The sequence below is a fragment of the Neoarius graeffei genome, chromosome 27 (assembly GCF_027579695.1).
Source record: "Neoarius graeffei isolate fNeoGra1 chromosome 27, fNeoGra1.pri, whole genome shotgun sequence".
Taxonomy (NCBI): domain Eukaryota; kingdom Metazoa; phylum Chordata; class Actinopteri; order Siluriformes; family Ariidae; genus Neoarius; species Neoarius graeffei.
The window spans coordinates 1,311,020-1,337,500 of record NC_083595.1 but is presented as its reverse complement, the minus strand read 5'-3'; the positions used below and the strand labels follow the sequence as shown (position 1 = coordinate 1,337,500).

At 44.8% G+C, this 26,481-nt stretch overlaps 1 protein-coding gene across 1 annotated transcript in view; it reads left to right on the top strand.

Moving 5' to 3' along the window:
- Positions 1-26,481, top strand: part of cacna1ab (calcium channel, voltage-dependent, P/Q type, alpha 1A subunit, b) — a 200,589-nt gene that overhangs the window by 75,931 nt on the left and 98,177 nt on the right. The window contains 4 exon segments of the mRNA XM_060911345.1: positions 6,303-6,368; positions 6,630-6,727; positions 16,060-16,210; positions 16,953-17,080. Coding sequence (XP_060767328.1) covers positions 6,303-6,368; positions 6,630-6,727; positions 16,060-16,210; positions 16,953-17,080 — 443 coding nt within the window.

Below are 26,481 nucleotides of genomic sequence, written 5' to 3'. Positions count from 1 at the left end.
TTTTTAGTTCCCAAAAACCCAGTAGGTAAGTGTGCACTTTAATTTTGGCTCTAAGTATGTCAGAACTCATTCTTTTGTGCACACTGATGTCATCTTAGCTCACTTAACCAATAATAGTGACTGCCCTTCAGAACTCTTGTGATTCAGGGAAAATAAGAAAACAGAAGGCAGGCCTGTGACAACTCAAAGATGTGTTTTATTTTAGTTTACTTTCACTTTTCAGAGAGTTTTATATATATATATATATATATATATATATATATATATATATATATATATATATATATCTTTACCTGGGCAAAAGCCCATTTGCACAACTCTGTCCACTGGAACAGATCTGCCACCCCCTTTTTAGTGAGGTCAGTCAGCGGGCTGGTTACATTTGAAAATTTAAGTACAAACCTTATGTAATAACCAGTCAGCCCCAGAAACTGCCTCACCCACTTTTTGGTCTTGGGTCTTAGACAGGCCACAATCACTGCTGTCTTTTCAATTTGGGGCATACCTACTCAAGTGGAAGCTCAGATTCTGTACTTCCACTTGCCCAACTGCACACCTCTTTGGGTTTACTGTGAATCCTGCCCACCTCAACAATTTCAGGACAGCCTTCATAAATTGTAAATTCTGATGCAAATACTAAAAATTATTATATCATCAAAAAAAGGCAGCAACATACGCACTGTGCAGGCAGAGGATTCTGTCCATGAATGGTTGAAACATTGCTGGAGCTCCAAACAACCCAAACAGAAGGGTGACAAATTCGTGTAACCCAAATAGAGTGGAAAAGGGCTTTTTTTCTCCTCAGGATACTGGAGTCAAGCAATACCCCCAGGTTAAATCCAGTTTTTAATAAAAGTGATCTGTGCCTAGCCAGTTGAGCAGTTCATCAATGAAAGGCATAGGATATGTGTCAAATTTAGACACTGCATTGACTTTTCAAAGGTCCACACAAAAAACAGACCAACCCGTCAGTCTTGGGCACCAAGACCACTGGGGTCCTCTGGTCACTGTGGGAATCCTCAATTACCTCCATGTTGAGCAGAGCCTTGAGTTCCTCCCAAAACACATTTTTTTTTTTTTGTTCAGGTAAGTGGTATGTGAGCACACAGGCACATACTCAGCCAGGAGGCTGTTTTGCTGCCTGTAAACTCTCCATCGCTGGCTTCTCGTAGTGTATTAGGAGAAGATAGGAGGGAATTGCATGATAACTAGCAGCATAGCATGCAAAACAGTGTTGGTTATTTACTTACATATGACTTGAATTATGTTATTGAACAGGAGATATTATGAGATAAGAGGTGTATGTTGAATATATTAAAATAAAAGCAGTCATTTTTGCTGATTCTTTTTTCCCGACAAGGGAAAAAAAGTAAAAACAAAAGATCTACTTGGTCCCCCTAATGGAGCTGTGAACCAGTTTTTAAAAATACTTTATTGTTTGACTTATTTAAATTGTATTTTTAAAATTATTCTTATTAAGATATAATAGACCAGTTGATGTGTGTTTACAGCCCTTCTAAATAAGGCCTGTAACACAAAGCATTCTTAACAGCTTTGTAGCATCCACAAGTTTACCAACATTGTTAAAAGTGAAGTTCACCTGGGATAGAACTTGGATTTCGGAGTGCTACCCCTGTGCCACAAGGTGGTGTGATAAGACTCAGATGCAGAGACAAGGTATTCAGCTCAAGGGTTTTATTTGAAAGCAGGGCAGAAGTATCCAAACAGCAAGTAGACAATAATCCAGGGGTAAAATCCAGGCAAAGGGTCAAGATCCATTATCAGTCAGAATCAGCATGTAATCCAAAAGTAGCAGGCAAAAACAAAGTCCATGATAGGCAGGCAAGAGTCAACAACAGGATTAAATACAGGAGAAAACTCAGAGCATAAACTCAGGAACAGGCTTAGTCACAGGGTTTGCATAGCATATCAACTCAAGATTGAGCAAAGAACTCAGGAAAACATGGGGCTTAAATAGGCACATAAACAAGACTTGGGTGAAAACAACCCATCAGTAATGAGACAACATGTGACTGACACCAAACAAAAACACTGAGGACCTCACATGGCCAAAAACGTAATAGCAGTCACAAAAGTCATGACATGACCCCCTCCCTACAAATGTCTCTTGACGTTCCTTCTGGGGGAATCAGGATGTCTCTGGTGGAACTCCTTGATGAGATCTGGGTCCAGAATGTCTTAGGCTGGGACCCAGGACCACTCCTCTGGGCCATACCCCTCCCAGTCCACCAGATATTGTAAGCCTCACCGAACATGACAGGAATTCAGGAGACAGTTAATTGTGTAAACCAGCTGACCATCAATGATTCTAGGGGGTGGTGGGGGTCTGGTTGCAGGAGCCAGTGGCCTGGTGATAACAGGTCATAGATAGGAGATGTGGAAGGTGGGATTAATGTGCATGGCCCAGGAAAGTTGAAAACAATAGGAGACTGGATTAATCCTCCTCAAGACCTTGAAGGGTCCCCATGAATCATTGCACCAACTTGTGGGACTCTACCCACAGGGGAAGATCTCATATCAATAGCCAGATTCTTTGCCCAGGACAGTGATGGAGCAGGTCTGCGACAGCAGTTGGACTGGAGCTAGTATCATCATGCAGATCTTTAAAGAGCTGACGGACCTTATGCCAGATGTGTCTGCACCATTAAACAAAGCTCTGGGCTGAAGGGACCTCGACATCTGGCTCTTGGTCTGGGAACAGTGAAGGTTGAAACCCAAACTGGCACTTGAAAGGTGAGAGACCTGTAGAAGAGCAACACAGGGTGTTATGAGCATATTCAACCCAGATGACATACCTACTCCAAGGTGAAGGGTTAGTGGAGACCAGGCATCAGAGGGTGGGTCTCCAGATCTTGGTTAAAGCTCTCTGTCTGTCCATTAGACTCTGGGTGGAAGCCAGAGGAGATGCTGATAGTGGCTCCAATCAGCTTGCAGAAGGACTTCCAGAACTGTGAGGTGAATTGGGGCCTGCAATCAGAGACTATATCCAGAGGAAGACCAAAAATTCTGAACATTTGGTGACAAACAATCTCAGCAGTCTCATGAGCAGAGGGGAGTTTGGGTGAAGGACTTGACATCACCATTCATCCCAGGCCACCAGAATTGCCTCTTTGCAAATTCTAATGTCCTGCTTGTGCCAGGATGGTTAGTCAGCCATGAGGAATGCCCCCACTGGAGGACCTGGGAGTGCACTGAGGTTGGGGCAAAAAGTTGTCTTGATGGTCCATTACCAGGATCTGGCTCCCTCTGCTGGGCTTGTTGCACCACCATCTCGATTCCCCATCCTGGAGTCAGGAAGGATGGTCGCCAGTGTGTTCTCGCAGTCCACATTCTGGAAATGCCAGGACAGAGCATCTGGTTTCTGATTCTTTGAACCATAAGACAACACAAAATCAAACTGATTAAAGAAAAGTGCTTACTTTGCCTGCTGAAGGTTGAGACATCTGGCTTTCTGCACATACTCCAAATTAAGAAGGCATAAAGGTGGAGCTTGCCATCTGCAGGATGCTGGGAGATAACCACACCCACTGCCACATCCAAGGTATCTACTTCAATGAGAAAAGGGAGGGAAGGGTCAGGTAAAATAAGGATAAAGGCCCAAGTAAACCTCACCTTAAGATCTTGAAAAGCCTTCTCAGCTTCCAGAGACCAGACAAAAAGACCAGACCGCTTCTTGTTTAGGTTAGAGCCACTGAGCTGAAATTTCTCATGAATTTCCTCCAGAAAATTGTGAACCCAAGGAAGCATTGAACCTCCTTGACAGGAGGCCAGTCACAGACCACATTATTCTTCTTGGGGTCCATGCAAAGATTCCCCTTGGACAAGATGAACCCCAAAAAGGAAACCTTGGAAACATGAAATCTGTACTTCTTGGGCTTCACAAAAAAATGGTTATCAAGAAGGTGCTGGAAAATGGCTCTGGTGTGATGGACATGCTCATGAAGGGACTTTGAGAATATCAGAACATCATCCAGATAGACAAAGACAGACCAGTTCAATATATTCCTCAGGACATCATTGATGAGCACCTGGAAGTCATCTGGGGCACTGGTTAACCCAAATGGCATAATCAAGTACTTATAATACCCTGTTGGTGTGTTGAAAGCAGTCTTCCACTCATCTCCCTCCTGGAACTGGACCAGGTGGTAGGCATTGTGAATGTCTAACTTGGGGAAGATTGTTGCTCCCTGAAGCAACTCAAAGGCTGAAGACATAAGGGGCAAAGGATAACAGTTTCTCACGGTAACTTTGTTCAGCCCACAGTAGTCAATACAGGGTCAGAGACCGCCATCCTTTTTCCCAACGAAAAAAGAACCCAGCTCTGGCTGGAGAAGATGAAGAATGAATGATTCCGGCATCTAGAGAGTCCCTGATATACTCCTCCATATCTTTAGTCTCAGCAGGTGAGAGAGAGAAGATTCTACCCTGTGGAAGGAAAAGTTCCTGGAATGAAGTCAATGGCATAATCATAAGGCCTGTGAGGAGGCAGTGATGTGTCTCTTTTCTTACTGAAAACTTCATTCAGGTCATGGTACTTGGAAGGGACTCAGGAGAACTTTAGAGGACTAGGAAACTGAGGGATGGGGCAGAGACTCTAGAGAGGAGACAAGTATCTTGGCAAGTGGGCCCCCACTTGACCACAGTTCCTGAAGACCAATTGATGTGGGGACTATGGTGAGACAACCAGGGAAAACCAAGCACTACAGGGAACTTGGGAGACTGAATAAGGTTAAATTGGATCTTTTCATGATGACGTCCATCTATGGATATAAGAAGAGGTGCAGTAACATGGTCAATGGTAGCTTTTCCCAAGGATCTTCCATCAAGGGTGGTCACAGTGAGATGGTGATCCAGGTTGGTTGGGGAGGTGAAGGTCACCGGCTAGGGAGGAATCCATAAAGTTACCAGCTGCAATGGCATCTACAATGGTTAGGGTTAGAGTGTTGCTGGTGTCCTGAAGAAATCGTGACCGGTATCCACAGGCATGCAGTAGAGGCTGTGGGGGTAAAGGTCACTCCTGTCACTCCCCCTCCTGGACAGGACTGCAGTTTTCCCAAAAGCTCAGGGCATGAGTCCAGCTTCTTAGTTGGTTGTCGAGCTGGATTTGTCTGGTCAATCAGGGATTCAAGGTCAGTAGCTGGTTCTTTCATCACCAATTCACATTTGATGCAATTAGACAGGCCATGATGGAAAACATAATAGACAGGCCTGTCAATGAGTGCTTCCATATTCCACCATATTCCACCTGCTTCCAGGGTGTGGAACTGCACAGCATATTTGGCCATGCTGGAGTTACCCTGACACAGCTGGAACAATCTGTTGTCCGCCTCTCTGCCGAACACTTGCTGCATCTCATATGATGGTGGCCCAGGCCTGGGGGTGATGTAGGCAATCCGCAATTGGTAGGGAAGGTGGAGGACTGGAGCTCAAAGGTAAGAGAGAACTGGGTCAAGAAACATCAAATCTAAGCAGTCTAGGCTTGGATGGAGCCAGTGGAGCAGATGGATCTGCAGGTGTAGAAGGAAGCTGATGCTCAACTAAGGTATTCAGGGTCTGGCGGATCTTGTTGAGCTCATGCTCATGTTGGCTAAACGCAGCTTCATGAGAACAAAGTCATTGTTTATGATGATTCATGGTAGCCTCGTGAATAACCAATGCTGTGTACATCCGGTTGAGGGCTCAGGAGGATGGGGAGGTTGCTTCTCTGCTGAGTCTTCTTCCATGGCTCAGTCTTGCAGTTAGGTTCATCTGGGATAGAACCCAGGTCTCTTGCACTCTACCCCTGTGCCACAATGTGCTGTGATAAGACCCAGATGCAGAGACAAGGTATTCAGCTCAAGGATTTTATTTGAAAGCAGGGTAGTAGCAGGCAGAAACTAAGTCCATGATAGGCAGGCAAGAGTCAGCAACAGGATTGCATACAGGAGAAAACTCAGAGCACAAACTCAGGAACAGACTTAGTTACTGGGTTTGCATAGCATGTCAACTCAAGATTGAGCAAAGAACTCAGGAAAACAGGGGGCTTAAATCGGCACATAAACAAGACTCCGGTGAAAACAACCCATCTGTAATGAGATAACGTTACCGACACCAAACAAAAACACTGAGGACCTCATATGGCCAAAAAAGGAATAGCAGTCACAAAAGTCAGGACAGTTAGCAGGACAGCAAGAGTGAATTTTGATGCTCTGACCATGTTTGGTGTGAACAGAGGGTAATATGTACTTTGTGTATGTGTAATCTGTACTGTGTGTTTATAATCTCTGTCTCTCTGTGTTCAGGCTCTGCCATACGTCTGCCTGCTTATTGCCATCCTCTTCTTCATTTATGCCATCATTGGCATGCAGGTGAGACATACACTCTGTCTCTCTCTCTCACACACACACACACACACACACACACACACACACACACACATACACACAGCTAAAAAAAAACAGTTTAATATTCTCCGTGGAATTTAATGTATAAAAATGAATACATAAATGGTGCAATTCAGTTATTTGCCGTGACTGAAATCTCTCTCCCTCTTTCTTTGTGTGTGTGTGTGTGTGTGTGTGTGTGTGTGTGTCTGTCTGTCTGTCTGTCTGTGTTTTGTGTGGGTCTAGCTCTTTGGGAATTTAGCATTAGATAAAAATGGAGAAAATGCCATAAATGAACACAACAACTTCAGAACTTTTTTCATGGCCTTGATGCTGTTGTTCAGGTACACCCATCCCTCTGTTCATCTCTCTCTCTCTCTTTCTATTATCTTTATCTTTTTCTAGTTTTCATTATTCAGTCCTCTGTTTTAGTTTATCTTTCTCACAGAAACTGTTGGTCTCTTTTTTTCCTCTGCATTTATGTATTTGTTTACTTGAGTGATCTTCAGGGCTTTGTCACTGGGAGCTTAAGGCCCTCAGTTAGGCCAACCTTGGTAAACAGATTTGATGGGAGAGGTCCAACAATGTGTGCTCCTAAACATCCCCATGAAATTTACAAAAAAAAAAAAGCAAGGTGTACATACCGGATTAAAGTTATCACTGACCTGCCCCTGCACCCAGGCCTGGGCATGGTGTCCACAGGAGACGCAACAGGTAACCCACATAACCCTGGTCAGATTAAGACCACAGTGGAGATTTGGAAACATCTTGTGTGCTCACCACCTGCAAGAGGAAGGGTGTTGGTCAGTCATTTGGGCAGCAGGAATGTTATTTGCAGTCATAGATGGATTAGACTCTTGCAATAAAAAATGGTTTTTGGGACACAGGATGTCATCTTGCTGGCTGGGAAAGACAGTGACAGTGGTGGTGATGTTAGGGTTTTGCTGGGATTCGAACCTGGTTCGTTGGTGTGATAATCCAGCAAACCCCCACTAGGCCACCAGGGGGATGACTCAAATGCAGAGGCGTGAGGCGGAAGTAGAAAAAGAATCAAAAGGTTTATTTAAACTATATACACTATATACAGGGCAAAACAAAAGACAAAAAAAAACCAAAGAGTAAAATCCAAAAGAAAAGCAAAGTGCAAAAATACAAAAGCTAAGAAGATCAAAAAATACAGTACAAAGGAAACTGGAGATAAACATAACAGCACAAAGACTCCGTGACAAGAGGACTGAACTCAGGGGTATAAATAGACAAACTAATTAAGGACACAGGTGAAGATAATTAGGCAATTAACACAAACACAAAACACAGGAACAGTGGCGGCCTCTAGAGGCCAAAATAAACACGACATGAAAAGGAAATAACAGCGGCCTCTAGAGGCCAAAACAGTCCTAGTCCTAACAGGACCCCCCCCTCTAGGAGCGTCTCCTGACGTTCCCAGGGCGATCCGGATGGGCCGAATGGAAGTCCCGACATAGTTCTTTATCAAGGACATCCCGAGCAGGAACCCAGCAGCGCTCCTCAGGACCATAGCCCTCCCAGTCCACCAGATATTGCAACCCGCCGCGGACCCGGCGGGAGTCAAGCAGGCGATTCACAGTGAACACAGTCTGCCCCTGGAAGATGCGGGGGGGTGGGGGGTTCCTAGGGGCAGGGGCATACGTAGACGTCAGTACGGGCCGTAACAGGGAAACATGGAAAGTGGGGTTGATCCTCAGAGTCCGGGGCAACTGGAGCCGGTAGGAGACAGGGTTCACCCTGCGCACCACCTTGAAGGGGCCAATGTAGCGAGGAGCAAGCTTGCGGTTCTCCACCCGCAGTGGAAGGTCCTTAGTGGACAGCCAAACACGCTGCCCAGGGCGGAAAGCGTGTGCAGGTCTTCTATGGCGGTTGGCCTGAGTCTGGTTGGTTCTGGAGGTCTGTATGAGGGTCTTCCTGACCTTGCTCCAGGTCTTGCGACACCGTCTCACATATTGGTTGACCGAGGGCACCCCCGCGTCCTCCTCCTGGTCCGGGAACAGAGGTGGCTGGAACCCGAATTGGCACTGGAATGGCGACAGCTTGGTGGCCGATGACTGCAGGGTGTTGTGGGCGTACTCCGCCCATGGCAGCCAGGTGCTCCACGATGTCGGGTTATCCATAGCCAGGCCTCGCAGGGTGGTTTCCAGGTCCTGGTTGAGCCTCTCCGTCTGACCATTGGACTGTGGGTGAAACCCAGAGGAGAGGCTGGCAGTGGCTCCGATGACCTTGCAGAACCCGTGCCACACTCGGGAGGAGAACTGGGGCCCTCGGTCTGAGACGATGTCCTGTGGAAGACCAAAGACTCGGAAGACATGATTAAACAAAAGTTTCGCAGTTTCAAGAGCAGAGGGGAGTTTGCACAGTGGTATGAAGCGGCAGGCCTTGGAGAATCTGTCAACTAAGACCAAAATGACCGTGTTACCTTGTGACTCAGGGAGACCCGTGATAAAGTCGACTGCCACGTGGGACCAGGGACGCCGGGGAATGGTCAGAGGATGCAGGAGACCCTGGGGACGCTGTCGTGGGTTCTTGGTTCTGGTGCAAACCTCACAGGACAGGACAAATGACCTTACTTCCTTCTCCATGTTAGGCCACCAGAAGCGTCTTTTCAGGAAGTCCAGGGTCCTCCGAGCTCCCGGGTGGGCGGTGAGAGGGGAAGAGTGACCCCACTGGAGAACCTTGGCCCGGGCTTGATGTGGGACGTACAAGAGGCCTGGTGGCCCCGTCCCAGGACCGGGGTCCTGGCGTTGGGCTCGTCGGACAGCCTCCTCAATACCCCAGCGGACAGGGGCCACAATCCGGGACACAGGGATAATAGGCCCGACTTCATTCTCCCTGTTAGTGGCAGAGAACAGTCTGGACAGTGCGTCAGGTTTGGTGTTCTTGGAGCCGGGGCGGTATGAGAGGGTGAAGTCAAACCGACTGAAAAACAGGGCCCACCTAGCCTGTCGAGGGTTCAGTCTCTTGGCTTGCTGGAGGTACTCCAGGTTCTTGTGGTCAGTCCAAACCAGGAATGGATGTTGTGCTCCCTCCAGCCAGTGCCTCCACTCCTCAAGGGCCAGTTTGACCGCTAGCAGTTCTCGATCCCCCACATCGTACCGGGACTCAGCAGGACTCAGGCGGTGGGAGAAGTAAGCGCAGGGGTGCAGCTTTCCTTCCGAACGTTGAGAGAGCACCGCGCCGACACCACTGTCCGAGGCGTCCACCTCCACGATGAATGGTTGGGAGGTGTCCGGGAGAACCAGAATGGGTGCCGTGCAGAAGCGGTCCTTGAGGTCTTTGAACGCCTTTTCTGCCTGAGGAGACCAGCCATAAGATCCACCTGTCCCTTTGGTGAGGTCTGACATGGGTGCTGCCACAGAACTGAAGTTCCTGATGAACTTGCGGTAGAAGTTAGCGAATCCTAAGAACCGCTGAACCTCCTTAACGGACTTGGGAGTAGGCCAATCCCGGACGGCCAGGGTCTTGGCAGGGTCCATTTGGAGTTGGCCTGTCCGTACAATAAATCCCAGAAAGGAGACCTCGGGAACATGAAATTCGCATTTCTGGGCCTTGGCGAACAGATTGTTCTGTAGCAGCCTCTGGAGAACCTGGCGGACATGGTGGCGGTGCTCCTGCACGGTCTTGGAAAAGATAAGGATGTCGTCGAGGTAGACAAAAACGTATAGGTTAATCATGTCCCTTAAGACGTCGTTGATTAGGGCCTGAAAAACAGCTGGTGCGTTGGTGAGTCCGAAGGGCATCACCTGGTATTCGTAGTGCCCAGACGGGGTGTTAAAGGCAGTCTTCCACTCGTCTCCCTGTCGGATACGGATGAGGTGGTATGCGTTCCGTAGGTCCAACTTGGTGAAGACGGTGGCGCCTTGGAGCAGGTCGAAAGCTGTGGACATCAGCGGAAGGGGATATCGGTTGCGCACAGTGATCTTATTCAGGCCCCTGTAATCAATACATGGTCGGAGCCCCCCATCCTTCTTGCCGACAAAGAAGAAGCCGGCTCCAGCAGGTGAAGTGGAGGGTCGAATAAACCCAGAGACCAGGGCATCTTTGAGGTATTCCTCCATGGCCTTGCGTTCTGGCTGAGAGAGTGAAAACAGTCTGCCACGAGGAGGGGTAGTCCCAGGGAGCAAGTCGATGGCACAGTCGTAGGCCCGGTGCGGAGGAAGAACGGCGGCCCTGCTCTTGCTGAATACCTCCTTGAGATCCCAGTACTCTGTGGGAACTTGAGATAACTCGGTGAGATCAGGGGGCTCGGCAGGAGACACAGGAGAGCTAGAGAGCAGACAAGAGGCATGGCATGCAGGGCCCCATTCCACAACCTGGCTTGTTACCCAGTCTATGCGAGGGTTGTGGCGAGTAAGCCAAGGAAGGCCTAGAATAACTGGGAACTCAGGTGAAGGAATCAGGTGCAGGGATATTTCTTCCTTGTGACCTTGAGACTGGAGGAAAACTGGAGAAGTAACTTGGGTGACTCTTCCATCACCTAACGCTTGGCCATCGAGGGCAGACACAGACAGTGGGACTTCAAGAGGTGCAGTCGGAATATTGATGCTTTGGGCGAAGTGAATATCCATAAAGTTCCCAGCCGCCCCTGAGTCTATCAAAGCTTGACAAGAGTGGACAGACTCACCCCAGGAGATGGAGACCGGGATGTAGATTCCTTGGCCAGGGAGTCCGGGAGAGAGGGTAGGCCCCGTCACAACCCTCCCTCGGCTGGACGGGGCGGTCCTTTTCCCAAGAGTTCGGGACATGATGCTCGGAAGTGACCAGGCTTGCCACAGTAGATGCAGCACTTGTCCCTCCTTCTGCGCTCCCTCTCAGATGCGGAGAGGCGAGTACGACCCACTTGCATGGGTTCTGGACAGTCACTGAAGGAGGTAGACGGTCTCCAGGTAGAGGTAGGGAGGCTGGGGGGGCTCAAGGCTTGGTGGCGTTCTCTCATCCTGTTATCCAGACGAATAGCATGTGAGATGAGGGTTTCGAGGTCACTTGGGCATCCAATAGAGGCCAGACCGTCCTTGATGGGGTCAGACAGACCATGGTGGAAGGCTGACACCAGGGCAGTCTCGTTCCATCCACTTACTGCTGCGAGTGTTCGGAACGAGATGGCGTAATCTGCGACGCTTCCTCCTTGCCGGATGGACATGAGCTTTCGGGCTGCGTCGGTACTGATGTCTGCCTGATCGAAGACCCGAAGCATCTCTTCAGAAAACAGCTGGAAATCAAAGCACTCAGGTCCCTGTCTTTGCCAGATAGCAGTAGCCCAGGCTCGCGCCTTACCAGCTAATAAGGTGATCACAAAGGCAATCTTGCGGCGATCCGTAGTGTAGGTGGTAGGCTGAAGCTCAAAGGTGAGTTGACACTGAGTAAGGAACTCTCGGCACTCACTGTGCTTGCCGTCATACCTCTGTGGTGCAGGAAGGCTGGGTTCGCGAGGTGAAGAAGGCAGCATTGCAGGAGGCACTGGAGCAGGAGTGGGAGCTGGATCAGGAGCAGGAACTGGATCAGGAGCAGGAGATGCAGGCAGAGATGTCAGCTGTGCCAGGGTTTTCCCAATTTGCTGAAGCAGTTCCTCGTGGCGAGCGAGGGCCTCACGTTGGCTGGTGAGCGTACGTCCATGAGCGTCCATGGTCGCTCCGAAGCGTGTCAAAGCTGCCATAATTCCCTGAAGGTTGGCCGGGTAGACAGTTGAAGCAGCCTCTGCTGAGTCGGTCATGACGGAGTCTTTCTGTTAGGGTTTTGCTGGGATTCGAACCTGGTTCGTTGGTGTGATAATCCAGCAAACCCCCACTAGGCCACCAGGGGGATGACTCAAATGCAGAGGCGTGAGGCGGAAGTAGAAAAAGAATCAAAAGGTTTATTTAAACTATATACACTATATACAGGGCAAAACAAAAGACAAAAAAAAACCAAAGAGTAAAATCCAAAAGAAAAGCAAAGTGCAAAAATACAAAAGCTAAGAAGATCAAAAAACACAGTACAAAGGAAACTGGAGATAAACATAACAGCACAAAGACTCCGTGACAAGAGGACTGAACTCAGGGGTATAAATAGACAAACTAATTAAGGACACAGGTGAAGATAATTAGGCAATTAACACAAACACAAAACACAGGAACAGTGGCGGCCTCTAGAGGCCAAAATAAACACGACATGAAAAGGAAATAACAGCGGCCTCTAGAGGCCAAAACAGTCCTAGTCCTAACAGGTGAGGGAAAAACTCTCTGAGACTCCATGAGTAAGAAACCTTGAGACAAACCAGATTCAAAAGGGCACCCATCCTCACCTGGGTGATAACAGATAGCATGATTATAAGTAACCTGCTTCTGTAGCTGTGTCCTGTATGGTCACAAAGTGCAGTTGTGTATCCAGGAACTTAGTGTATCCAGGATATTATGAACAACTTACGAATTTGAGCATCAGAGTAATTTCTGAGTTCATTATAGTTTTAACTTGAAGTCTATTTTGTTGATGTTATTAACTGTTCACTGATGAAGACACAACTGTTCATAGCAATTTCAGTCCCAAACCATTATAGGAAAACTGTTCATAGCAATAACAGCCCTAAGGCATCTTTATAGTTTGTAAGTGGTACCATCCACAGTAATCTCATCAATCTTTATGCTGTCCATATGGGGCCATCCTCAGCAGCAGTGAATGGCTTCCAAGTGATGAGAACTTCAACCAGAAGAAGGGAATCAGGATGGATCAGACAGGTCTGGAATGAGTCAGGATCACAGATATCTCAGGAGTGACTTGTGTAATGAGAGAGAGAGAAACACAGATTGTTAGGTATGCTAATTTACCAAAACTCTCTATGCCCAAAAACCCTTCAAGATCTTTTATCAAAATGAATTAAAGGGAGGGAGAAAAAAAGGAAAACCAGAAGGCTCTTCACAATATTCATCAAAATGAAGATTAACGTTGCCAACAATTAATGCTTTGTCTAAATAAATCATCAGTTTTGAGATTCATCTCATCTCATTATCTGTAGCCGCTTTATCCTTCTACAGGGTCGCAGGCAAGCTGGAGCCTATCCCAGCTGACTATGGACGAAAGGTGGGGTACACCCTGGACAAGTCGCCAGGTCATCACAGGGCTGACACATAGACAAACATATAACCATTCACACTCACACCTACGCTCAATTTAGAGTCACCAGTTAACCTAACCTGCATGTCTTTGGACTGTGGGGGAAACCGGAGCACCCGGAGGAAACCCACGCGGACACAGGGAGAACATGCAAACTCCGCACAGAAAGGCCCTCGCCGGCCACGGGGCTCGAACCCGGACCTTCTTGCTGTGAGGCGACAGCGCTAACCACTACACCACCGTGCCGCCAGGTTTGAGATTAAATATGCAAATTAATGAAGAAATTTAGAATATGGCACTGGGGGTCTGTAAATAATCATTAGTTTAATCGACTAGGTAGACTTATTTTTTTGTGGCTACATATGTTAGCTTGAGGAACAGGCATAGTCTCGATATAGTGGAACCTGAGTGACGACTCTGTGCAGCTAGCAGACAGTCGGTTTAGCCTGTTTGTCTGCTCCCTGGCCTTGGCTCTGGATTGTCACAAATTAACTAGGCCTGTTCCGAGACTATGAGCTATGCTGCAAGAAATGAGAGCAGCACCTTCCCGAGTGGGATGGATACCGTCCCGCCCTAACAGGCCAGCCTTGCCCTCAAAACTACTCCAATTATCTGTAAAGCCCACACTGTTTTCAGAGCACAACATGGACAACCAGCAGTTCAGCGACCATAACCTACTATAAGCTACATCACCATGCCGCATTGGGATAGGGTCAGAGCACACTACAGCATCGGATATCGCCTTTGCTAATTTAAACACCTCTACAAAGTTACTCTTAGTCACCTCAGACTGATGAAGGCATATACTGTATCGTTAGCTCCTATGTGGATAACTCTTTGAGAACCTGTGCTTGCCTAGGACCCTAAGATTACCTGCTATGTCCGGTGCCCTGGCTCCTGGTATACACCTGACTAAAGCTGCTGATGCCCCTAAAAGCCTTACTAATTTCACGTGCTGTATGATAGTCTCCTATAACCAGAGCTCTTTCAGGTTTCTGAGCAGGCGCTTTACTGAGGAGAGCAAACCTGTGAAGCGGAGAGGAGTGGTGCTCCCATGGGCAAGCCTTAACATTAGCTTTGGCTTTTTGATTATGCCACCAAGTTGTCACCCATTTGTCCTGCTGTGAGGGCTCTAATGCTGGGGGATTACTAAGTATGCCTAAGGCATCCAGACTTTCCTCTGCAGAAACTACACTGCTCTCATTCTCACTAACCTTCTCAAGAGTCTGGATGCAAACCTCTCAAGCTTCAATCTTCTCCATAAGAGAGGCCACTAATCTACACTTCCCACAAATAAAGTTGTTACTAATGACAGAAGAAGAATGACTAAACATCCTGCACTCAGCACACTGAGCAAGCTGAATGTTTGCCATGATGAGTGTTTAATATACTTTAGTTAAAGATTTGTTGAGAATATTTAGACAGATCCAACATGGATGACCCTTGCATGCTGTCTTTAGTCAAAAAAAATGTAAAAATGAAAACATGACATAAGATCTCATCTCATTCATCTCATTATCTCTAGCCACTTTATCCTGTTCTACAGGGTCGCAGGCAAGCTGGAGCCTATCCCAGCTGACTACGGGCGAAAGGCGGGGTACACCCTGGACAAGTCGCCAGGTCATCACAGGGCCGACACAGACAACCATTCACACTCACATTCACACCTACGGTCAATTTAGAGTCACCAGTTAACCTAACCTGCATGTCTTTGGACTGTGGGGGAAACCGGAGCACCCGGAGGAAACCCACGCGGACACAGGGAGAACATACAAACTCCGCACAGAAAGGCCCTCGCCGGCCACGGGGCTCGAACTCAGGACCTTCTTGCTGTGAGGCGACAGCACTAACCACTACACCACCGTGCCGCCACATATATATATATATATATATATATATATATATATGTATATATGGCTTATTTACTTACTTACTTATTTTAAAAGGGGACCAGGGGTGTGTTCCAATTATAGGGGACTCATACTCCTCAGCGTTCCAGGAAATGTCTATGCATGGGTTCTGGAGAGGAGATTCTTTGGAATATATGTGTGTGTGTGTGAAGTGGCTGGGATGAAAATAATCAGCCCCAGATCTGAGGCAATGGTTCTCTCCTGGGAAAGCGTGGGATGCTTTCTTCAAGTGAGGTCAGAGACTTTCCTCCTGATAAAGGAGTTTAAGTATCTTGGGATCTTGTTCATGAGTGATGGGTGACAAGCGAGACAATCCAGGACAAGCACAGAGTAAAGCGCCTCCTCCAAATTGAGATGAGCCAGTTGAGGTGTTTTTACAAAGATGCCCTCTCCCACTAGCAATGCATCAGGCATGTCCTACTAGATGGAAACACCAGTGCAGATCCAGGACCCACTGGAAAGATTATATCTCTGTCAGGTTTGGAATGTCTTGGATCCTGTAGGATGGGCTGGACCCTGTTCCATGGCATAGAGAAGGTCTGGGCTAACCTTCTCAATGTGTTGTCATGAATCTACCAGTAAAAGGGTAAGGAAAATGAAAAGATGATTAAATGAAATTCTCATAGACTGTGTGTGTGTGTGTGTTTTAGGAGTGCTACAGGTGAAGCGTGGCATGAGATTATGTTGTCATGTTTGGGTCAGATGCCATGTGACCCTCAATCTGGAATCCAGACAGACGACTGTGGCAGCAACTTCGCCTACGCTTACTTTGTCTCTTTCATCTTCCTCTGTTCATTCCTGGTGATTGTTTCCTTCTTTCACCTATCTCTCCATCTTACTGTTTATTCATTTATTCCTATCAGACAGTGGGCACATTATTGGAGACTGGCTAAGAGGTGAGGATCAAATAGGAACAAGTAAAGAGAGTATATATATATATATATATATATATATATATATATATATATATATATATATATATATATATCCTACTGGGTGCTTTGATGACTGTAAATAATATTTTAAAGTTTTAAATGGTTACTCTCTCCACTCTAGGGAGGCCTATTCTCTAAGGCTAACTGTAATAGCTTGGAAACAGGATGAGTTGAGCTTCTGTTGAATGCATGTTACCTGGTCAGAAGTTACACACCATCACAGTTACACACCAACCTTTCCCAGCTCACTATCTCAGACCTCATGTGTCAGAGCCTCCTGATTCCAGCAGTATTTAAAGGCACAGATGCAGTGATCAGTTAGTTGCATACTCTTCACCACAAGACCCCTGTGTCAGTGCTGAGTGTTTCTAAGCCACTTTTCTCTGTTGTATCAGGAAGTCTCTCATCAGTCCAGTAACTCCACCCCAGTTTATCCTTCAAGTTTTCTTCATGTTTCGAATCACTCCTCAGTATTCTGTAGTTCATTATGTGGGCTCACTTTGTTTCTCTATATGTAACTTAGACTTGGCCTTCATGCTCACTGTGTGTGTGTGTGTGTGTGTGTGTGTGTGTGTGTGGTATTAATGTGTGTGTTGTGTATGTTATAGATGCTGAATCTGTTTGTAGCAGTAATCATGGATAATTTTGAGTATTTGACTCGTGATTCATCAATTCTTGGCCCTCATCATCTGGATGAATACGTCAGAATCTGGGCAGAGTATGACCCGGCAGCATGGTGAGACTAACACTCTCAGACACTTTTACACATCCAGCACATATTGCTGATTCTTACTGAAGCTGGAACCCTCAGATTCAAAACAAAACAAAACCATCTCCACCTTTTATTGGCTTTCCCCGAGATTTTCATGTTCTTAATGCCAGTGAGGTTGATTTCTGAACAGGATGCACACACACCCCTATATTTTGTGACATACTATACACCCACACCACAAACATACCATTGTGAAATAATGAACACTCATAATTTAATGTGTGTGACGGTAGTAATAGAGAGCAGATAGAGAAAATGTATTAAAGTAGAAAAGATTAAAATTCAGATTGAGAAACAGATACATTCAGCCTGTAAACATTTGACAGATGTGAAGGACACCCAGCACATGGTGATGTCAGTGTTTATAATATGATGTCCCCTGGTGGAAGTTCAGGTCTGCATGGCTTCAGTTTTGCCTTCCTCCTACTACATACTCACTGCATTACACACTGCATACAAACCCATGCAAAATACACGTCCTGTATTTTGGCACGTTAAATTGCTCCATGTGATGCTGTATGCAGGTCAACTGAAGTCATTGCTGAAATGACAGTCATCTCTCCAGTGTCTCTGCAGACCTGAAGGACAGTGTCTGTTTTTCAGTGTGAAACAATGCCTGTCGATGTTCTTAGTGCGTGTGTGTGTGCGTGCGCGCGCGTGTGTGTGTATGCATGCGTGTGTGTGTTGTGGTCATAAAACTGGAGTAGTCCTCAAGTTTCACAGGAAATAAGACAGAAATCAGGTGGAAGCAGAGTTGGGTTTGGCTTCATCAGATCAAGAGAGGTTTATATCCTAAATGAGTGATGGAGGGACAGAAGGAATTTGTCCTCACAGTGATCAGCAATTCCTTCATAAAGGCTGCTGAGATATGAGATGAAAATTAAGAACAACATCAGAAGCAATAATATACAATTGTGATAATCATCTGAAGAACTTTTACTGCATTAATCTAATGAAATTAACCAGGTTGCTCAGAGAGAGGTAATAACACCAAAATGCCTACAGGGACATGAAGGTTTCATGGTAATGCAACCAAAGTACAGGTGTGAGCAGAAGTGTAAATGCCCAGTTGAGAAGCTGATCCATTATTTTCTGAACTCTTTTTTTAAAAGTCTGTAGGATGTTCTACTCCACCACCCTTCCACGACACACAAAACTGATGTCAGAATCCTAGCGGTCTGGCTCCTCTGAGATGTTCCCCAGATGAAAGATTCATGAATAGTTACTATCCTTCATGTTCTTGTCTCCTGAAAGATATGAAATCTAGTAAAGAGGGTGCCTTCAGTCATTTTACTACTCCGGGATTTTTTGGTTTGTCAGTGTGAGGAACGTTTCCTATAGTTCATTTTTTGTTTACTTACTGGCAACAATGTCTTGTCTTTTGTTATCTATTTTCTGCTCAAACATTTTCTGAAATAAATGTGTTGAGGGAAGCAGTTAAGATTCATGAACTTCTCAATATTGAACTGCTCTGAGGCAATCAAAAGGATAGAGTTGGCAGAAATTGGCCCTTTTCATCGAGCAGGTTATCCAGGTGATTGAATATTTCTAAACATGTTCTTTCATTCATCATGGATCACTAGATCACTGTTTATGATTACAAAATGCCCTTTTTTTGGTGTAAGGTTGTAAAAGTTATAAGGGTGCATTAGTTTGTTCATATAGCATTACTACATAATGATGAGCTCAAAGGTGGGGCTGAAATTTAACCTCGCACAGATATTGAAGGTACCTCGCCATTTTTTAGATCTTGATGGATGTTGGGTGTGTTGACAGTGTGTTGATGGATGTTGAGCATATACGTAAGTGGCAGGCTCCTCAAACAGGAATTATTCTCAGATTGTGCAATTTGTGAATACAACAAGGAAGGAAACATTGTGTTTAGGTCTGAGGAGCAAAGGGTTATTTATGTGCTTGAGGTGTCTTCATCTGGGCTGTGGTCCAGACCACATATGGTTCCTAGAATCCAGAGAAGACCAATGCACTGTATTTCTCAGCAAACTCACAATTCACAAAGTGGTAAAGTATTATTTTCTATTGTGATACTTGAGGCCTAACTGCAGTACCACAAACACTGAACACACTGCTTTTAGACATCTTCATATCAGGGTTAATATATTTATAAATACCTTCTATGACCTAGTTTAAATATCATTTAAACCTCAAAGAAGATTCCATGCCAGATAGAAAAGCAATCACACCAGGGAAATAAATGTGAACTTTAATAAAAAATTTAAAGGACTTTACATGGACAGCTACACCTCGTGGAGAATGATGCTTTCAGGCCCTTCTTTCTCTGATTATCGCCATGCTGTCACAAACGTAGCTGGAGACAGATGCAGTTGCAAATGTGAAAGTGCAAATATATTTCACTTTCACTACAGGTATGTGTGCATGTGCAGCAGCTACATAAGCTGCATAGTTCACATGCTCACTTGTGTATCTTTTGCATATCTGGAGGAATAAATGTGGCATCCACTAGGTGGCACATCAGCACCAAGATATCTTTGTCCATCTGGTTTTGAAGTCCAGCCGTAATGGTTAGTAATTTCATGCACAGCAGACTGATGAGCTCTGCCTCTCTTTAACTCAGTCTGCAGTGGGTGTGATTGTTGTAATTGGGCTACATCTCAGATCAGAAACTGTCAGTCAAGTTTATTTTTATAGCACTTTTAACAATAGACATTGTCGCAAAGCAGCTTTACAGAAATTTAAAGACTTTAAACATGAGCTAATTTTATCCCTAATTTATCCCTATTGATGAAGCCTGTGGCGATGGTGGCAAGGAAAAACTCCCTCAGATGACATGAGGAAGAAACCTTGAGAGGAACCAGACTCAAAAGGGAACCCATCCTCATTTGGGTGATAAGACAACATGATTATAAATAACTCGCTTCTATAAAATGTCCAATAATCACCCCGAGGTCTTTTACTGTTGCACGTGAAGAAACAGAAAGGCCATCCAGAGTTGCTGTGTAATCAGAAAACCTACCTCTAGCTGCATGTGGTCCTAGTACAAGTACTTCAGTCTTGTCAGAGTTAAGCAGAAGGAAATTAATCAGCATCCAGTGTCTAATGTCCTTCACACATTCCTCAATTCTATTAAGCTGGTGTCTCTCATCAGGTTTTGCAGAAACATACAACTGTGTGTCATCAGCATAACAGTGGAAACTAATACAATGTTTACGAATAATATCACCCAGAGAGAACATATATAAACAAAAATAAAGCAGTGGACCCAAGACAGAACCTTGTGGAACACCAAACTTTACCTCAGTACGTCTAGAAATATCACCATTTACATCAACATACTGATAGCAATCAGTTAAATAAGAGCTGAGCCAGGAGAGGGCCGTTCCCTTAACTCCCACAACATTTTCTAGTCTATCCAGAAGAATGGAATGATCAATGGTATCAAATGCTGCACTAAGGTCAAGCAACACAAGCAGCGAGACACAGCCCTGATCAGACGCCAACAGTAGGTCGTTTACTACTTTAACCAGAGCTGTCTCTGTGCTATGATGAGGTCTAAATCCTGACTGATACATTTCATGGATGTTATTCCTATGTAAATATGAGCATAACTGCTGTGCCACAGCTTTTTCAAGGATCTTGGAGATAAAGGGGAGGTTTGATATTGGCCGATAATTGGACAGCTGACAGGGATCGAGGTCAGGTTTTTTAATCAGGGGTTTGATAACTGCTAGTTTAAAGGATTTGGGTACATAGCCAATCATAAGAAAATAATCTATTATTTTTAGAAGTGGTTAAATTGATTCTGGTATTATCTGTTTGAAGAATTGCGTAGGTAAGGGATCTAGTACACAAGTTGAGGATTTTGATGCAGAGATTAATGAAATTAGTTCGATTTATCTAAGGGCAGTAAAACATTCTAATTGCTGATCTGATAATGTTGTATTAACTACAGGGTTACTTAAATTAGTATTTTGAATTTTTTGGGGGGCTTTTTTTTTCCACCTTTATTGGATAGGACAGTGTAGAGACAGGAAATGAGCAGGAGAGACAGGCAGGGATCAGGAAATGACCTCGGGTCGGAATCGAACCCGGGTCCCCGGATTTATGGTATGGTGCCTTATCCAACTGAGCCACAATGCTCCCAGTATTTTGAATTTTTTGTCAGATATTTTCAATTTTGTCATTGAAAAGATTCATGAAGTCGTTGCTACTCCATACTGCAGGTGTGCATGTGTCTATAGTGGACTTATTCCTGGTTAATTTTGCTACAGTATTAAATAGGAATCTAGGATTATTTTTGTTATCTTCTATTAGGGAGGAGAGATATGTTGATCTCGCAGCACTAAGAGCTTTTCTGTACTTCAGGAAGCTCTCCTTCCACGCTAATTTGAACACTACCAATTTTGTTTGATGCCATTTACGTTCCAATTTTTTGAGTGGTCTGTTTTAAAGTGCGAGCATAATCGTTATATCAGGGTGCTAATTTTTTCTCTCTGATCATTTTCCTTTTAAGTGGAGCTACATTAACTAAACTGTGACCTTACATTTAAGTGTTTACTTACCTATAGACCCCTTTCACTGACGTCACCCGAAACCGGAAGTAAACAGACCCTGCGCCATATTGGAAGACCAACAAACTCGTGATTAGGGGGAAATAACGGCAGCGGTATGTGAACCCACGAGAATAAAGTGGAGTGGCAAACGACTTAAACAAACAAATCTGAGCTGTTTTATTTATGATTTATTGGCCCAACAGTAGACTTGAAAGAAACCTGTGTGAGACTTGGCAAAAAACTGTGGATATAATGGATAAGTCTGTGCATGATCTGCGGACACTTTGAGGTAAGCAAACGCAAGAAATTCAGATTTAAAACATGCTAAAGTGGCCCCAAGTTGATAACTGTATGAGGAGCAAGCCTCCCAGACTTCTACAATTTAATAATAATAATAATAATAATTTAGGATGGTTTGGGGCTTGCTCGCTGCTGCCAGGTTGGTTGTTGAGTAGCCTGACTGTTTTTTTGTTCTTGCGTGTGGTATCATTGTTGACGCGAGGTTGTTTTGTGAACATGCCAATGCGGACACGATTTCCCCTGATGAGTTATGACTTCAGACGCGATGCGTGTGTGGAGTCCGCGTGATATGTGCGTAAGATAGGCTTCTCATGTGTTTGGAGATCCGCGCTCCGAGACAAGCGCAAGCACACACACCCCCCCAAGGGAAAAAAAGGGGCCCCCCGAAAATATCGGCATAGTTCGAACACTGAGTGTAGGCACTGGGTGTAAACAACAAATAATTTACAATGTCTGGGTAGCAAACAGATGGCAGAATTGGTGTCCGGTCCTCCTTATGTTTCCATTCTCCCTTGCCCCGAGTCTTATCATATGGGTCAAACCCATCAATCACAGCCAGTTTCTCCACATACCGTGCCCTTTCTGCAACTGGTAATGTACTCACATAACCCGAATTATCATCCATCGTGTCACTTTACTCTCGCTCGTACTTTGTTTTATATTGTGAGTGCATGTACTTGGTCTTCCAATATGGCGCCTAACAAAATCTCGCGGCGCGGTGACGTCATGTGAAAGGGGTCTATACAATCCAGAAGAGTAACACCCAAAACAGGAGGTTTAAGAGGTTTATAAAATTCAAACATTAATTGTAATAGGAAAACCATTAGTGTTGAAGGAGCCATAGAATGGAAGTCTGTATTTCCCTTGGCAGAGGAGAGTTTGGTACATGGAGCTGACACTAAGGCTACGTTTACATTAGACCGTATCTGTCTCGTTTTCTTCGTGGATGCACTGTCCGTTTACATTAAACCGCCTGGAAACGCCGGGAAACGGGAATCCGCCAGCGTCCACGTATTCAATCCAGATTGTGTCAGCTCCGGTGCTGTGTAAACATTCAGAATACGCGGATACGCTGTGCTGAGCTCTAGCTGGCGTCTCATTGGACAACGTCACTGTGACATCCACCTTCCTGATTCGCTGGCGTTGGTCATGTGACGCGACTGCTGAAAAACGGCGCGGACTTCCGCCTTGTATCACCTTTCATTAAAGAGTATAAAAGTATGAAAATACTGCAAATACTGATGCAAATACTGCCCATTGTGTAGTTATGATTGTCTTTAGGCTTGCCATCCTTCCACTTGCAAGTGGTAAGTGATATGCGCTGAGATCACACACACAGCGGCTCAGTCCCGAATCACAGCTTGTTCACTTCACTCGCGCGCTCTGTGAGCTGCGCAGGGCCGGAGTGCGCACCCTCCAGAGGGCACTCGCTGTTCAGGGCAGAGTGATTTGGAGCGCAGGATGCCTGCGGAGCCGAGCGTATCCGTGTATTGGTGTTGCTGTGTGCACACTAATCATTTTAAAAACGTTAATCTGATGATCCGCTGATACGGTCTAATGTAAACATGGGCTAAACCTCAAACACTGTTGTCTTCTCTTTCAAATGCAAATCACACACATGCAAAACAGGGCTTTACAATGGGCTAAATCCAAAATCCTGGTGTGTTTTAGAATACTTGAGACCATTAATATTCACATCCACAAAATTTGCATATACCAGCACACATTCAAGATCAGCCTATTATTCCAATGGGCCTGCACAGCCGAAACGTCAACAGTTCTGCAGGTACTGTTAAGAAAAAACAACGACAATTGTCATTACACAAATACAATGAGATTAAGTGTGGTTGGTGCACCAGTCATTTTTGATATAGATATCCCTGTTCTTTTCGGAGTCCTTTGTTCAGTGTGTGTGGTGCAGCATCCGGTTCGTTAGATCCACAAGCCCCGTCAGGATTCAATGGACTGAGCAAAGTCTCTGGAAAAATCTGCATGCAGCAGTCCCTCAGAAATCTGTATGTTGGGCTACAGCCTTACTTCGTCCATCTTGTTAGGAAGGGACTGGACATTTGCGAGGAAAACATTTGGCATAGGAGGTCTGTGTGGAGCACTTTGTAGCCTGGCCTGCATCTCGGTGCCCCATCCACTCTCTTGCTTTCTCTCACAATGCTGTCTTCATCTCCTTCCGGTCAGCTTGGTGACCCACAGAGCTCCTGGTGCTCTGGCTATCTCTTTCAGGATACTACCGAAGTTGCTAAAAACTTGTTCACAACTTCGCCTGATGTTTCAAGTGACAGTCAAGTCACTTTCAAGTGATCTTTCAAGTGATGTCACAAGTGACACACCACATGACCACAGGATACATGCAGCAGCCATCTTGTGTACACATACACATAGCAGCAGAACATATAAATCAGCCTTAATCCATTTAATATGAATCCTAAATTACTCATGAAGCACTTTTATGCTCAGAAACAAGCTAGAAGATGGGGAGGACATAATGTGTGACTGGAGTTGTTGCAAGCTTTTTTTTCCTCCAATTCATTGTTGTTTAAATTGTGATGTAATTCGTCTGACTCGATCTGTATTTAAGTTCACAAGACTAATATTGAGCGCAGAAACTGAATGTCAACATGTTACTCATTGAAAAAAAGTAAAAAATGGCTTTGAACATGTCTTAGATGATCATGATACCCAATAAAGATGGCATGCCTACTGGCAATCCGGTTTCTCAGGTTGTACTTACGACAAACAAGGGAGACAATCTGAAAAGTCTGATTGAAGTCAACAAACTGTCTATTAAGGCCTGTTTGAATGCCTGTGACTCTACTCTGGCTAAACTACAGTTTGAGTAGGCCAGAGTGAAGAAGAAGGTTGAGGAACTGTGTTGAATAAAGTTAATTCAAACATGCATGAAATGGAGGCAATCTGTGATGAACCGTACACAGTCAATAACTCTTTGTGGAAAAGTCAGTGATCTTTAGGACTGATTGCATAGACTTATTCTTAACCAGTCTGGGGTGGGTTTCCCAAAAGCATCACAGCACAAAGATCATCGTTAAATGGTAGATTAGATTAGATTAGATTAGATTAGATTAGATTAGATTAGATTAGATCAGATCAGATCAGATCAGATCAGTTCAGTTCAGTTCAGTTCAGTTCAGTTTAAGTTTATTGTCCCCGAAGGAGGGGAAACTTGTCTTGCAACAGGTAAACATACAGATAGCACAACAGATAACAACACATACAAATAAATAACACAGACTTAAAAATGCTGTAAACAGCTTCTCATCTAAGTGCAAGGATTGTGCAAATTTAGCAACCTAATCGCACTTGGTACAAAGGAGTTCTTTGTCCTGTTAGACTTAAAACAAGGGACTCTGAATCTCCTGCCTGAAGGGAGAACCTCAAAAGAACAATGAAGGGGATGATTTACACAATCCAGTATGTCATCTGCCTTCCTCATAACCTGCCTCTCATAAATATCTGTTAAGGAAGCCTGTGGACAGCCTATTATCTTACCAGCCACCTTCACAATATGGTTGATGTTATTTTTCTCCTTCAGGCTGATACCCCCATACCAGGCAATGAAAGCAAAAGTAAGAACAGATTCAATAAAAGATTTATAAAACAAAGACAAAATAACCTTGTCAACATTAAAAGAGTTAAGCTTCCTTAGGAAGTACAATTGTTGTTGACCCTTTTTGCAGATAGTCTCTGTATTTACATCAAATTTGAGTTTACTGTCTATCACAGTACCCAAATATTTATACTGCTCTACCACCTCTATACTGCTACCTTTTATACAGGTGGGTTGAGGAGAAGCAGGTTGTTTTTTCCTAAAATCTATCAGCATATCCTTAGTTTTAGAGGTGTTGAGCTGGAGAAAAGACCTGTCACACCAACTAACAAACTCGTCGACCACAGGCCCATGCTGGGATTCATGTTTCTGCAGTAAACTGACAATGACTGTATCATCAGCATATTTCAGGATATGTCTATTTCTATACTGGCTCCTACAATCGTTAGTGTAGAGGATGTATAGTAAAGGTGAAAGTACACAACCCTGAGGGGAGCCAGTAGAAGAGACACGCCTTTCAGAGAGACAACCATTTACCTTAACTCTCTGTGTTCTGTTTGTTAAAAAGTCCATTATCCAACTCACAAGATCACGTTCAATATTAAATTCTGCAAGTAATTTACTAACTAAAACATAAAATTAGATTAGATTAGATTAGATTAGATTAGATTAGATTAGATTAGATAAAACTTTATTGATCCCTTTGGGAGGGTTCCCTCAGGGAAATTAAGATTCCAGCAGCATCATTACAAATAAACAGAGAAAAGAAATAGAGAAAAACTTCTAGATAAATTAAAATAAATTAAGTATTTACATATACAAATATAAAAGAATAAGATATGGGTAAGGGGGGAGGGGGGAGAAGTGGGGTTAGGGTAAGTGTGTGTGTGTGTGTGGGGAAGCAGGAAAGATATTGCACTTTACATTGCAATATCTTTATCACTTTAGAGCGAGCA